This window comes from Populus alba, chromosome 13 (assembly GCF_005239225.2).
Source record: "Populus alba chromosome 13, ASM523922v2, whole genome shotgun sequence".
Lineage (NCBI taxonomy): Eukaryota > Viridiplantae > Streptophyta > Magnoliopsida > Malpighiales > Salicaceae > Populus > Populus alba.
In genome coordinates, this window is record NC_133296.1 from 6476542 (window position 1) to 6490697 (window position 14156).

General features: G+C 28.4%; 1 protein-coding gene across 1 annotated transcript; it reads left to right on the top strand.

The window, feature by feature from the left end:
- The first annotated feature begins 60 nt into the window (after positions 1 to 60).
- On the top strand, positions 61 to 8483 carry LOC118042897 (uncharacterized). Its single transcript, XM_035050637.2, has 8 exons — positions 61 to 391; positions 468 to 524; positions 636 to 711; positions 4441 to 4520; positions 4665 to 4714; positions 4792 to 4876; positions 4973 to 5071; positions 8225 to 8483. Exons 1-8 carry the CDS (start codon positions 158 to 160, stop codon positions 8447 to 8449), a joined length of 906 nt encoding a protein of 301 aa, XP_034906528.1. The 5' UTR covers positions 61 to 157; the 3' UTR covers positions 8450 to 8483.
- Positions 8484 to 14156: the final 5673 nt, after the last annotated feature.

Here is a 14156-nt window from a genome sequence, read left to right on the forward strand (position 1 = left end):
AAAAAAAAAAAAAAAAACCAAAAAAAATCTAAAATAATAATATAGAAAAGGCGAAGAGAAATTAAAATTCTTAGGGCTGAGTTGATCTGGATCTTAAAATATAGGCCCGAGTCCGGCCATATAAAAGATAGTCAGTGTTGTAACTAAAGCAGGCAAAATGGCGGCTTCACTTGGTTTGCACTGCCACCACTACCATGTTGCAGCAGCAGCTAATCCACTACGCAAAGCCGCAAAGCAAGCTCTATCTTCTCTAATACTGAAATCTTCAAAACCTCATCATCACCATAGTTGTTGCTATAATAGTGACAATGTTGGTGCCAAAGAAATTAGAAGCCCAGACTTGGTTGCTTTGGAGTATGCTGACCTTAATCTTTCTGATAAAATTTCTGGGGTAAGAAAAACATTCTTCTTTTACCCTTTAACGCTCATGTACCATAATATGCTGTTTAAGGAATTGTTATTGGCAGGAATTGGGTCATGTAAGAATCAGGCAACATGTAAATCCTTTGAGTTCCTCTTTCTCTGTGAGTAATTTGAGCTTGTTCATTTTTATGTTTTGGTTTTAATTCTTGTAAAATCACCCTTTGGGTATTCTCTCTTTATAATTACTATTGCTGGATATATGATTTTGGTAGGTGCCTGCACAAGTGCCTGATTGGAAGGAAGTTTTCAGGGACCCAACATTACCACTCATGGTTGATATTGGAAGTGGTATGTCCCCCTTTATCTAATGTGCTGGTAATTATTGCTAATTAGCATTGGCATTGTAACTTAATTTTTCATTGGCTAATCTAAGCAATGACAATTTTTGAAAATGGATATTTTCTTGGTCCTAAGAGAAGGAACAAGAGTTATCATTTAGTGGTCCTTATCTTCAGTTGCAGACCATTAGTGTATTAAGTATTAAACCATATGAATCATAATTGGTGTGAAAAAGTCAATGGCATATATGGTGTGGCTGGAACAGTGGGGTATTCATGGAAGAGAATATATGTTCATTCTGCTGTTATGAAATGGTGAAAAATGCAATTTGTCTCATACTTCCGTGAATTCTATTTTTGAAATGGTAAAAATTCAATTTGGATGCAAGAACATTAGACAGGCATGGAAATAATTTGGAAAATAAGGCCTTTGGTAGGCTACAATGGTTATATATATATATATATATATATATATATATATATATATATATATATATATATATATATATTATGAAGGCTCATGCAAGTCATTACCATTCATATTGTTGATTCTCTGATATTCTAATCTTGATTTGCCAATTTTATCTGACTTGTTGCGGAAATGAGTCTTAAAGCCATTTGGAGTACATAACTGATAAAACTGAGTAATTTCACAAGAGTTCAAAACTGTGGAGGAAGACATAATCTGATGGTGGAAAATGTCTGGTTGTAGAGTAGACTTTGGTAATTAGGGTTTTCTTTCTTCTCCTTTTCCTCCCGTGTTGTGAGTCAATAAAAAGGTCAAATGTTTGGTCGATTGATGAAAGTGTGAGGCTCTAAGGAAGCATGCGAAAGAACTCTTAAATAAATAACTTTAGGTGAAACCATGCACTTTTCCCTTTCTCTTTGAAATTTAATCTTTTTACCTGGCTCAGACTTTGATAGCATAAAAACTTGAAAGGTAGTGTCCTAGTTTGTGAAACTATTTAGGACTTTTTAGGAACATCAAATCTAAGTTAATCTTGATGATATTTTAAATGCTTCATTGTGGACATATGGGTGGTCCTGTACTTGTGTTGTTAGGTCCAGATGAAGCTTGCTGTATACTTTTAGCTTCATTCCTTCCTTCCTTTCTCTCTATTCAACATCAGGTTGGGTATATGTGACCCTTATAATCACATTTTAACAACCTGGTGTATTCAGTACCTTAATAAGAAAATAACCACACAGTAGTTCTCTGAGATGGCATCCCACAGCAGTTAGTTGATACCATGTCTTTTCAAAGATTGACTTAGACTGCAGGTAACACTATGCAATATCTAGATTGTTTCAATTGGGAAACAACTTTATCAGAATTGTATGAAATCTAATCAAGGTAATGCTTTTTTAGATTGTAGGTCGCTTTGGACCCAGTGAAAACTTGTTCTGCCTTTATAACGCAGCCTTCTTGCTTCTGAAAAGCAATCACATTTTTCCTAGATTTTTTAACTCCTGTGAAACTTTTATTTCTGAATGTTCAATCCTTCAATTCATTCTTTTGGCAGTCATTTAGCTATAAGAATTGTTTTGATGGAGGTAGATTAGATGCTTCTGGAGTTTAAAGATAAGAATAAGAACAAAAGGATTGTAACGAAGAAAAAGAAATTCTGATAGGATTAGTAGGGCCATGTGGTCCCCTTCCTATACAGTATAAATATAAAGGAATGTGATCAGGATATACCTACAACAATAGAATAATTTTCCTAGGAGTTTATGACCTGATTGACAAGGCCAAGCTTGAAAAGAAATCTGCAAAGAAACCCGAAAGCATCTCATATGAAGCCTGGAGTTACTGTTTTCTTATTTAAATTATTTTCCTAGTTAATTTTGAATTTTAATTATTTGTTTCCTACTTAATATAGAACTTTTAATTTAATTTTATTTTTTATTATTTATGAATCCTAATGTTAGATGAATTCTATTAATCAGATATCATTTTATATAAAAGATTTTAGTTTTAATTAGGAATTCTTTCTTATAAAGGATTTTAGGACTAATATAAATAAGGATGTCTAATTTATTTTATGGAGATGAAAGACTATCATTTAAATTTAATAAAATACCATAGAATTTTCTCTAAATTTCTCTACAGTTAGGTCTGTTACTTTAGAGCTTGAGAATCCTAGTTTTATCTTTGTTACACGTTGCGTCAAGTGATGTCAGAGCAGGATAACATCTAGATTGATGGCAAACCATGAAGAGAATCGTGGAGTAGTTGATGACAACTATCTTCATGACAGTGATCAAGGGATGGAGGTTGCTTGAGATTAGCTAGATTGCCATTTAGTAGTGATAACAACTTTAGAGGGTAGAGTGCAAATTGAGTTTGGCGACATCAACGCCAAATTTGATGACTTTACAACTAGGTTTAAGGCACCAGGGTTGCTTGCAAACAAGAACTGAGAAAGAAGAGAGGCATGCGCTGGGGATGATGCCCGCCTTATCTTTAAACTAGTTTATGCAAATCCTCGTGGTCAGTATCACCACGGGTATTCATCTGATGAAGAAGATCTATTTTCGCTGATGAGAGGGACATACATGAATCGTAAAGAGAAGAAAAACATGTTTGGAGACTGACCTCGGGATCAACCTTACGTTAGATCAATTCCTAAAATTTCATTTAGACAACCATATATCTATGTGAAGGGTGTTGGTGAATATGAACTTGATGGAGACCATGAGACAAGTGGGAATGAACAACAAGTTGATTTCATTAGAACATAAAGTATAACATCAAATATGAGTGTTTTTTTGTTATACATGCACCATAAATTAAATTTTAAAGTTCATAGTCAAAGACATGCTACTTCGTGAAGTTAGCTACAATATTATATTCAAAGTATTTGTTCATTTGAGGTGGAAGAGTTCAATTTTTGATAGATAATTCGAGGATGAGTTTTTCTCAAATGGGGGAGACTGACGTAAAACAATTATCCCCGAAGTTTATGAACTAGATTGACAAGGCCAAGCTTGAAAAGAAGGTCGCAAAGAAACTCGAAAGCATCCCATACTCGTAAGCATCTCATATGAAGCTTGAAGTTATTGTTTTCCTATTTTAATTATTTTCCTAATTAATTTTGGATTTTAATTATTTGTTTCTGTTATTTGTTTCCCACTCAGTTTAAAACTTTTAATTTAATTAGTCTTTTACTATTTAGGACTTCCAATACTAAATAGATTCTATTAATTAGGTAAGTTTTAATTAAGAATCCTTTCCTGTAAAGGATTTTAGTTTTAATTATGGATGACTAGATTATCTTATGGAGATAAAAGGTTATTATTTAGATTTAATAAAATATCAGAGATTTTTCTCTAGATTTCTCTACAGTTAAGTCTATAACTTTAGGACTTGAGAATCCTAGTTTTATCTTTGCTATGTACTGTGTCAAATTTTGCATGAATTGGTTGCTTCCAAGTCCATTCCAGACATTTGTACTTGGCAATCTCTTAACGTATACTGGACACTGGAAAGTTTTCCTGCACTCCATGCTGAAGCGGAAGGAAATTATGTGGTCTACTCATTACATTAGTGGCTATTTTCTAGTACTTGCTCCTCTTTTTAAATGATAGTCTTGGCCTTCCGAATATGGTGGATATTTTATCATTAATATTCTTATTTGTTATTACTGTTAGTCATAATACTGGTAGTCATAATACAAAAGACAAGTAGAATACATCTGTTTCAATATGTATATACCTAACAGCTAAGTAAAATTCCCAGGGAGTGGCAGATTTCTCATTTGGCTTGCGAAAAGAAATCCTGATTCAGGAAACTATTTGGGACTTGAAATAAGGCAGAAAGTATGTGAATCAACTCCTTGATGACTTGTAATTCACTCCAGAATTCTTCTGATTATTTAATGTATATTTACTCGTTCTATTTTCTTTTTTTTCTCCAAGTATGGCTGCTTGTTCTTATCTGGTAATGCTTTTATCCCTTTTCAGCTGGTCAAGCGTGCGGAATTTTGGGTAAAAGAGCTGGCTCTTACTAACATGTAAGTCTTTTGAAGTTGAAACGGACTTCATGCTATTTTGTCGGCCATTAATGATGGATAATTTGAACTTATTGCAGACATTTCCTGTTTGCAAATGCTACAATCTCTTTCAGACAACTGGTTCTCTCATATCCTGGACCCTTGATGCTAGTCTCAATTTTGGTGAGTGAAATCTTGGCACCGGACCATTCAATACCGCGCTAGATGACTTAGTTCAGAGTTACACCAAAACAGTTACTGACCAATAATTTTATGCAGTGTCCAGACCCTCATTTCAAGAAAAGGCACCATAAAAGAAGGGTTGTGCAGAAAACATTAGTAGATAACATCATCAGTCATTTAGTTCCTGGAGGGAAGGTATTTGTTCTAAATATTCACTCTTTTACATGAAAGGTTAACATCTTAATTTGTTCTAAACAGCTAAGGCAGTGCTACGTATTTAGTAATGAAAATGAATTATGCGATCACAAGATTAAAATGTCAACAAATGAATTATCCATTCTTGTATTATGATCTTGAAGAAAGTTGTTTGTTTGTTTGGGGAGCAAGCAGGGAAAATAAGGGAAAGTGAAGGAAAACGAGAGAGAGAGAGAAAGCAAATTGTTGTTTTTCTTGGTTTCTTCTGTGCATTTTGTACAACATGCAATTATTAACAAAAATATCTAAAGGCGTTTTTACTGTATACTAGGAGGTATTAAGAGGAGAAACAACAATGTTTTTTTTTTTTTTTTTCCCGTCCTTTAAATTTTTTCTACTATGTTTATTGATTTATTTTTCAATTTTGTTATTCTACGTAATGTTCACAAGGAATTAAGCTTAAAACTTTATTTTACTTTTTTTTTTTAAGTGGTTATCTTAAATGTCAAAAAAGATGATGTCATTGGGTTAATGCTCGATTTTAAACAAAACAATTTAGTTTCATTGCTTGAAAAAAAAAAAAAATTCAAGACCAAAATTTATCAGGAGGCAAATATTACTTTTAATATTATGATAGATTGTTGTTTAGAAAATCGTGTTTGCAATTTAAAAAAAAAAATATTTTCATTAAAATGATTAAGAGATGCATTAATAAGAAAATAAAGTTTAGATTAAAGAAATATATTTTATCTACATATTTCAAATGCCTTGAATTTAAAAAAAAAAAATCTTTATTTTTATTATTTCTGGCTTTTATGAAAAAAAGGTGCTCCTGATAGAAAAATTATGACATTGTTTTTAAAAAGGTTATGACTTTCTTACGATGATATTAGCAAATGCTTGATGGATAATTATATATCCGTATGATATACAGAATTTTTATGATAATTTTCTTATTAATATTGAATGGAAATAGAATATTTTTTTCTTGATTATAAGCTTTTTATATAGTTTTTTCAAATTAATTGTTCTTTTTTTTTTTTTTTTGTAGCTGCAGAAAAATAATTGATTTATGATTTTTTTTATATATTAAAGCTTGTTTTCACGATGATAATGATTTTTTGTTTAAAAAATAATATTACTCATAAAAAGAGATGTTTCCATCAAAATTTAAAAAAAAAATGCATGAATTGAAAATTTTAGTTTTTTTATTAAAAATAAACACTTTTTCCATTTTATTTTATATCTATCTAGTTTTTCTGAACTTTTTTTTATTGTTATTTTAACTATATTGCTATTTAAAAAAAAAAAATCCTTTTGTTGTAAATTGTTTTTTACATGAATATGAAAAGACAATTGGATTAAAAATATATATTTCTTCCTATAAATATGTATATTTTATAATCGTTTCATTAATAAAAAAAATATGTTTTGAAGGTTATTAAATCCAACTAGAATATGACTGAGGTCATGAAATGGATTGGTTTATCTAGTTTGATAGGACAATTAAAATATTTTTATAAAAAAAATGTTAAATCACATTGTTTTTAAAATATTTTTTCTTAAAAAAATATAAGTTTAAGTCATCCGCATCATATTTGATAAGCTCCTATAAGATTTGCTTTGAGAGCTGACAACCCACGATGCATCATTAGACTTAGTCAAGTTTAATAAATTCATATAAAAAAAAAAATTACATTGGAAGGTATCTTTGTGTTTTTGTACTGTAGCAAGGACATGCTAATTCTTTTTTAAAGAAGAATATTAGCAAGTGATCAATAACAAAATTAAAAGAGAAGGTCCCCTCACAAAAGTATTGCTTTCCGATGATTTGTTTTATATATATATTAATTTTATCATTTAATATAATTTAGTGAGGACTGGGTTTTGTATTTTTTTTTATTTTTTTTTATAAGGTTATTTTAATTTCATGACATGGATAACGGGTATGATATGTTAACCTGAGTTGACAATAATATTTTTTCAATTATTTTTAAATTTTTTTATTCAATTTCATATTTCAGCATTAGGTTAATTAAAAATTGAACTTCATAATTTGTTTTTATTTATTTTCTATGAGATTATTCTGATCTTATTGACTCGAGTTTCAGGTTTAGTCGATTAATCTTGGTTGACTCAATTTGTTTTTTTTGTTTTTTTTATTGATTTTTTTTTTCAATTTAATCCTTCAAAATTAAGTTGATTGAGAATTGAAATTCATTTTAATTTATTTTCTATAGGGTTATTTTGGTTTCATGATTTGAGTCATAGGTTTAGTGGGATAACTTGAGATGACTCTGGTTTTTTTTGTTATTTAATCTTTTAACATTGAGTTGATTGAGAATTGATATTCATAATTTGTTTTTATTTTCTTTATATAAAGTTATCATGGTTTCATGATCTAGGTTGTGACAAGTTAAACCGAGTTAACCTGGCTCGATACCATATGTTGTCGTCTTATTATTTTTTAAAAAATTGTTTATTTTAAATTTTTTTTAGTCAAATTATATTTTTATTGTTCGTTTAATTTATCTTTGAACCAACATCAATCAAGTTACATCCAATCAACCCCTCTTTTTTTTTTTTAATCCAACTATTAGTATAGCTCAAGTGAATAACCTAGCAGCTACGGATCATCATTTGTCCGACAAGTTCTACTCATCATTGATTCCAGATTTCGAAGTTATATACTCCGGTGGCCTACTCTGTTGTGCGTTTCAGTCTATCTACATAGCAATACATAATTTGAAAAGGCATTTCTAAACAATGACGATTACATATGGAAAATATAGGATCCATTTTGCGGGAAAAGAAGACTCCTTAGACATAATTAAAGGTGCTTAAATAAACTACAAACAAAGGCTTGTACTCATAATTGCTTCCAGTGTTAAACCAGTTCATTTAGATTTTGAATCGTATGAGAGAGTGGATCTTTTTTGTTTTTCTTTTTGAAGGAAAGACATTAGTGGGATCTTTTGTATATTTCACATGAACAAATTGAGGTCATCTCTTGTTCTTGTTCTTGTTCTTGTTCTTGAGCTTTCCTTCTCTCTAAGTGGAGCTGCATTCAAGTCTTTATTCTTTTAAAAACTCCACAAATTTCCAAGTTTTGGTCGTGTTGATGGGGTTGCATTTGCTCTTATGACTGAGCAGGTGTTCTTGCAGTCTGATGTCCTTGATGTGGCTCTGCACATGAGAAGCCAGTTTGATGCGGCGTCGGATGAGCTTCAGCACATCGATGAACTTGACCCGAGGGTACCCTGTGACAGTGATGGATGGCTACTGGATAATCCACTAGGAATAAGGAGTGAAAGAGAAATCCATGCTGAATTTGAAGGAGCGAAGATTTACAGAAGGTTGTACCAGAAGAGGACATAATTAACAAGTAAGCTGTTTTGACAAACTAGTTAATGTTGGGGACACAGTGGAAAAAATAAATTTAAATTAAAATTTTTCTGAGAATTTTAAAACAAGTTATTTAGGGTTTGAGAAAAATTATATAAAGATTAAATCTTTTAATGATTTTGAATGATTGTTTCAAAGCTGAGTACTCGTAAGTGTTATATCTTTTTTGTCTATATGTAGTACACAAAATAAGAATATAATATTTTATTTATAGAAAAACTTGAAAAAAATTCTATAAATGACATTAGAGGCATAATGTTTTGGCAAACTAGTTAATGTTGGGAGACCTATTAACACAAGGGGAAACGATAAATTTAATAAAGAATTGGGAGTTCTAAGATCTCGTTAGATAATCTAATCTAGAGTTATATAAGGTTTGAGTAAAATTATTTAAAAATCAGATGTTTTTTATGATTTTGAATAATTATTTCAATGCATGAACTAAAAACATTTAGAAACAATACTTTGATACAATGTGAATCTTATAATTATAATAACCTCTAATAACTTTATTTTTAACTTTATATTTTTTATATTATATGAATATTAAAGATAAATAAAGTTTTTATTAAAAATTAAATATATTTATATAAATAAAATCAATGTTATGTATAATCAACTAATTAACTATAATATATACTTGGTTTGGTGGGATTTTTTAAAGCTAGCTTTGCATCGACTTTGTAGTATGGTATCATGTGACGTGAGAACAAATTTGCTAGGCCAATGCCTTTTCTGAGGAAGTGGGAAAGAAAAAAGGAAAAAGTTTATCCATAGAAGAAGATCATCCAAGCAAATTTGTTCCACACCGAAAAAGAGATTTCATAGTAAAAACCAATTAAATTCCATATATCTATTTTCCCTTTTTGTTCATATACAAAGGAAAAAGGGGAATTGTGGGTTGGATTATATAGTTTAGTGTCTTAAAACAAAGAGATATTAGGTTTTTGTTGTCAAAATATGTTAATTGAAGTATGAAAAATAATTTTAGAACATAAATTATAACTTTAAAATAAAAATATATAGCCACCTTCTAAAATTAAACAAAAAAAAAAGAGGGGATTATAAAAAAAACCAAAAAATTATAAATTAAAGCAAATAGAATTAAAATTAATATATATGTGATGATAGAACAAATTAAATGAAAGTTAAATTATAATGTAAATTTTAAAGATGTTAAAAAACTCTTTTACAATTAATATATATTATTGTTGTTATTGATTTTTTTTCCACAAAACAATAATAAAATTTTTATTCATTTAAAGTGTTTTAACAAGTAAAATTATTGAGCTCTGTGAGTCGAGCGACCACTCTCTACTAGGTTGGGTTGAGTTTGTTAATTATCAAAAAATTATCCATGATAATGTGTTAGTGGCATATTGTTTTTAAATTTTGTTAATGCATTCACCGTTAAAATTAGCTTATTTTTTTAAAAAAAAAATTAAAACTTTTAAAAAGAGACCAAGTAAAAAAAAAATAGAGCACGTTGATGAGATAAAAAGAAAAGGTTTAAATTTTTTGGATGCCTTTCTTACCCTTCCAATTTTTTTTATGTTTGTGCCAATGAACTTTTGATTTTCATTAAATAAATGATATAGAATAAAAGAATTATATTTCTTTAGAAAGGAAAAAAAAAATCAGAAAAGGATGATTCATATTAGAAAATTAGTTTGTTTGGATGGAATTCTCTTTTTTAAAAAGTATAGTTATCATATAATGAATTAAAGAGTTTTAAGATACAAAATTAAATATTTTAATATATATTTATCCTCCAACCTTTTGACTTGTATTTAATCATTGTAGTGGACTTCTATATTTCTTGCTTCGATAGACAAGACAGCATGGCCACATAAAAGAAAAGAAAAGTATATTCCTTTGTAAAGTCTTCTCATACAGACCGTACACGTACCCATGAGGTTCCACAAGAAAAATAAAAAAGTTCAAGTGGAATCATTTTTCATCATTATATATAAAAAAAAAAAACAGAGAGATATAATAAAGGAAAGGTGGAGCATAGAGCTATCATATCTCTCTCTTTTCTTATAATATATAATAATAATATTCTCAACATTTAATTAAAAACTAGATTATATTATTTTTTTAATATAAAAAAACTACTCAAATGACAAACTAATAAAATTAAAACATGTTTAATAGTATAATTGCAGTTATTTTTCAAAATGCATTTTATTTAGAAATATATTAAAATAATATTTTTTAAAAAAAATTATTTTTAATATTAACACATCAAAATAATCCAGAAACATAAAAAAATATTAATTTAAAATAAAAATAAATAAACAAATTTTATATTTTTAAAAAATGCTTTTGAAACAAAAATAAACAGGATATTAATAAAAAAAATTAAAAAAATAACTAAAAGAAACATTATAAAAAATAACTAAAAAAACATTATACTATTCTAATTAATAATATTTTTATGGGTGTGATTATAATGATTAATCCTTTAATGTTTTGCTAATAACTTCAAAATTAAGGTGTTTCAGTCAAAATAGAAAGATTTTCTAAAATTCACCCAAAAGATAAATTTACTGTTAATGATGTTTTTTTTAACGACTGCTATTTATTTTATTAAAAAAAAAAAAATCCAATTTCAGTACTTTTCGACTTTTGCTTTTATAAAAGTTGATTCGATCCCCTCCAATAAAAAAAAAAAGAAAGAAAAAAAAAAAGACGAAAAGAACTCATGGTCAAGCGACCATCTCCCACCAAGCACGTGGCTTTACCCGCTAGTTTACAACGCCCTAATTTTATTTGAGGACAGACCTCATGCTAGTCCCCAAAGTATTTACAGTTTCTCAATTGAGTCACCCAACTACCAACTTTATTAATCTGGTCCTCCATATCTTCGCTCAACCAGGTCCTTCTATTACAACTAGGTTATTGCTCGCGCTATCGCTATGGCTTTGACCTAATATTTTTTTTTAATGTAACAAGATAATATCTAAATCATTAGAAAATTTTTAGCATTGATATTAAAATGATGTTTGGGAATGTGGTTGCGGGTGAGGTTCACCTGCAGCCACACATTTTAATGTTTGGTAAAAGAAACAAACCTGATTTTAAGTGGTAAGGTCCACTAACATTTGTTGTGCAACCGCAAAATTAGAGAAGCAGCATTTTGCTGCTTTTCATGACTAGTTTTAGGAACAATGGAGAATGGCTCCACTGTTCAGTGAAACAGTGGAGCATGGCTCCACTGTCACAATGTTTTCTTCTTCTTTTTTTTTGAAAAACTAGTGAGAAAAGTTTAATTTAAAAAAAAAATTAATGAGAAAAGTTTAGTTTTTTTCCCTCGAAAAATCAGTACAGTTAATTATGAATAATATTTTTTTAAAAAAAAATTAGTTTAAGGTGAATTAAATTTACACATACTGTAATTTTAATTTTATTCCTGATAATATTTTGTCTAATTTTATTTCAAGCTTCAAAAAATCATATGAAAACTGTAGTTCTTGTTCGAATGACTTTTGTACGTAATGAAATTGTAAATTTTTTAAAAAAATTGTGTTTTACTAAAAAAAAATGGTATTTAATATTATTTAATAACACTACATAAATTAGAAATATATCGCATGATAACGTAGCATTTGTGGAATTTAATCACAATTCCAATAATAAAGATATCACAATCTTTATTATTTAATAACACTATGTAAATTAAAAAAAAATATAGTTTTTTTGTTGTTGCGCTTAAAAAACCATTGAAAATTAGTCATTGTTGAATAGATTTCGTATGTCATTACATTGCACATAGTTTAATGGAATAATAAAAAATATTTGATATCAATATTATTTATTTCATGATGTAATAACAATAGTTAAATCTATAATATTTAAATTAAAAATTATTAAATATATATATATATATATATATATAATTATTTTATAACCTTAACTTGAAAAAATATTTTTTTAACCAAACACATAAAACTACTTTTTGTTCAACCTCAATTTCAACCACAGTTTTAACCAAACATATATTTTTTCAAACCAACCTCAACTAAAAGTATTTTTTATAAAATAATTTTTTTAAAACCACAACCATAACAGCAACCGCAAATGTCATTTCAAATTTACAAAATCCCGGTCAAATTATTTGCTTAACTTAAATTTTAAATTAAATTATATATGAATTGCTTTGTCATGACCTTATCGATTAAGTAGGTCTAAAAAAATTAAAAAAAAATGTTAGATTTATTCCAATCAGCTCGTCATACCCGCGACTTAGATTTTACACTTGATTGGGTTGAATTAATTTTCTTTTAATTTTATTATGTGATAAAAAATACAAAAATTATCAACCAAATATTAAATAATAAAATTTAATAAGAACTCAATAATAATTTTTTTAAAAAAAAAAAACAATAAAAAAAAGTCATGAGCCTGCCAACACACTAATTGTTTTTTATTCATCTAGTTCCTTCTTTAAAAAAGAAACAGAAACAACATGTCGTTTGTCACATAAAATAAAATATTGCCTCATGAAACCTTGAACACGTGACTGACCTGCGCCCATTCGGTGTTATGTGTTTACCAATTCAGCTAGGAAACAGATACATCATCAAGTGATTAACAAAATTTATTAATCTAAAAATATTTAACTTGACCTTTTAGTCGTTTTTTATAATAATTGGAAAAGAAATTAATTGTTGCACGTGATGTTCATTTGTTATCTAACTAATCGTAATTTCTCCAGATCTTGAACGTAGAAGTGCTCAAATTTCTTCATTTTGATTTGTCCTAACTTGTACGAAATCACGTGACAACTGAGATGAGTGGTTGATTATACACCTGTCTAAAATGTTCGGCTGTATTTGAAAATATGGTTAAATTATAATTTTTAAATATTTTTATATTAATAAAATAAAGTAATTCTAAAATATTAAAAAATATAGAACCGAACCGCCAACGACGCAGTAAACATGCAGTGTCCATTTCGTGTGCGTGTCGGTTGGTTGAGTGTTTCTATCCATCGTAAGAAAATAAAATACGAAAGCACGGACGGAGACACCGAGTAGACGCGTAGGAAGCAAGCAACGAGTACTATTTAATTAATAATTATACTTAACCGATAAGATATATCTCATTTATTTTCACTCTTTTTTAAAAACAAATCTGTTAATTTGCCCCCTTTTTGAATAATTTGATCAATTGAACCCATTCAGATAAATAAATACATATAAAATCAAGTTCACCCTAATAAACAAAAATACTTATTTTAAAATTTTAAAAAATAATCACTTTAAGAATTAGTTTGCTCTCCCATCTCCACATGAAAAACTAAAGAATCTCATCTTGGTTGTGTGTTTGGGAACGCAGTGTAAGTTGTTTTTTTTCAAATTTTGAAAATTATTTTTTGTTTAAAATAAATTATTTTTATGTTTTTAGATTATTTTGATGTGTTAATATTAAAAATAATTTTTTAAAAATAAAAATAATTTTATTTTAATACATTTATAAACAAAAAATACTTTAAATCATCACCACAATTTTAAACACTCCCTTAAGATGAAATTCGGGTATTAGACTCAATAGAATGTAAGCGAAAAGAAGGGATTAGATTGATCAAATATTTACACAGGGATCAAATTGAAAAATCTAGAAAACAATAGGAGCGAAAGTTGAGGCAAAGTTTATCCTGATCTGTGATGAGGAA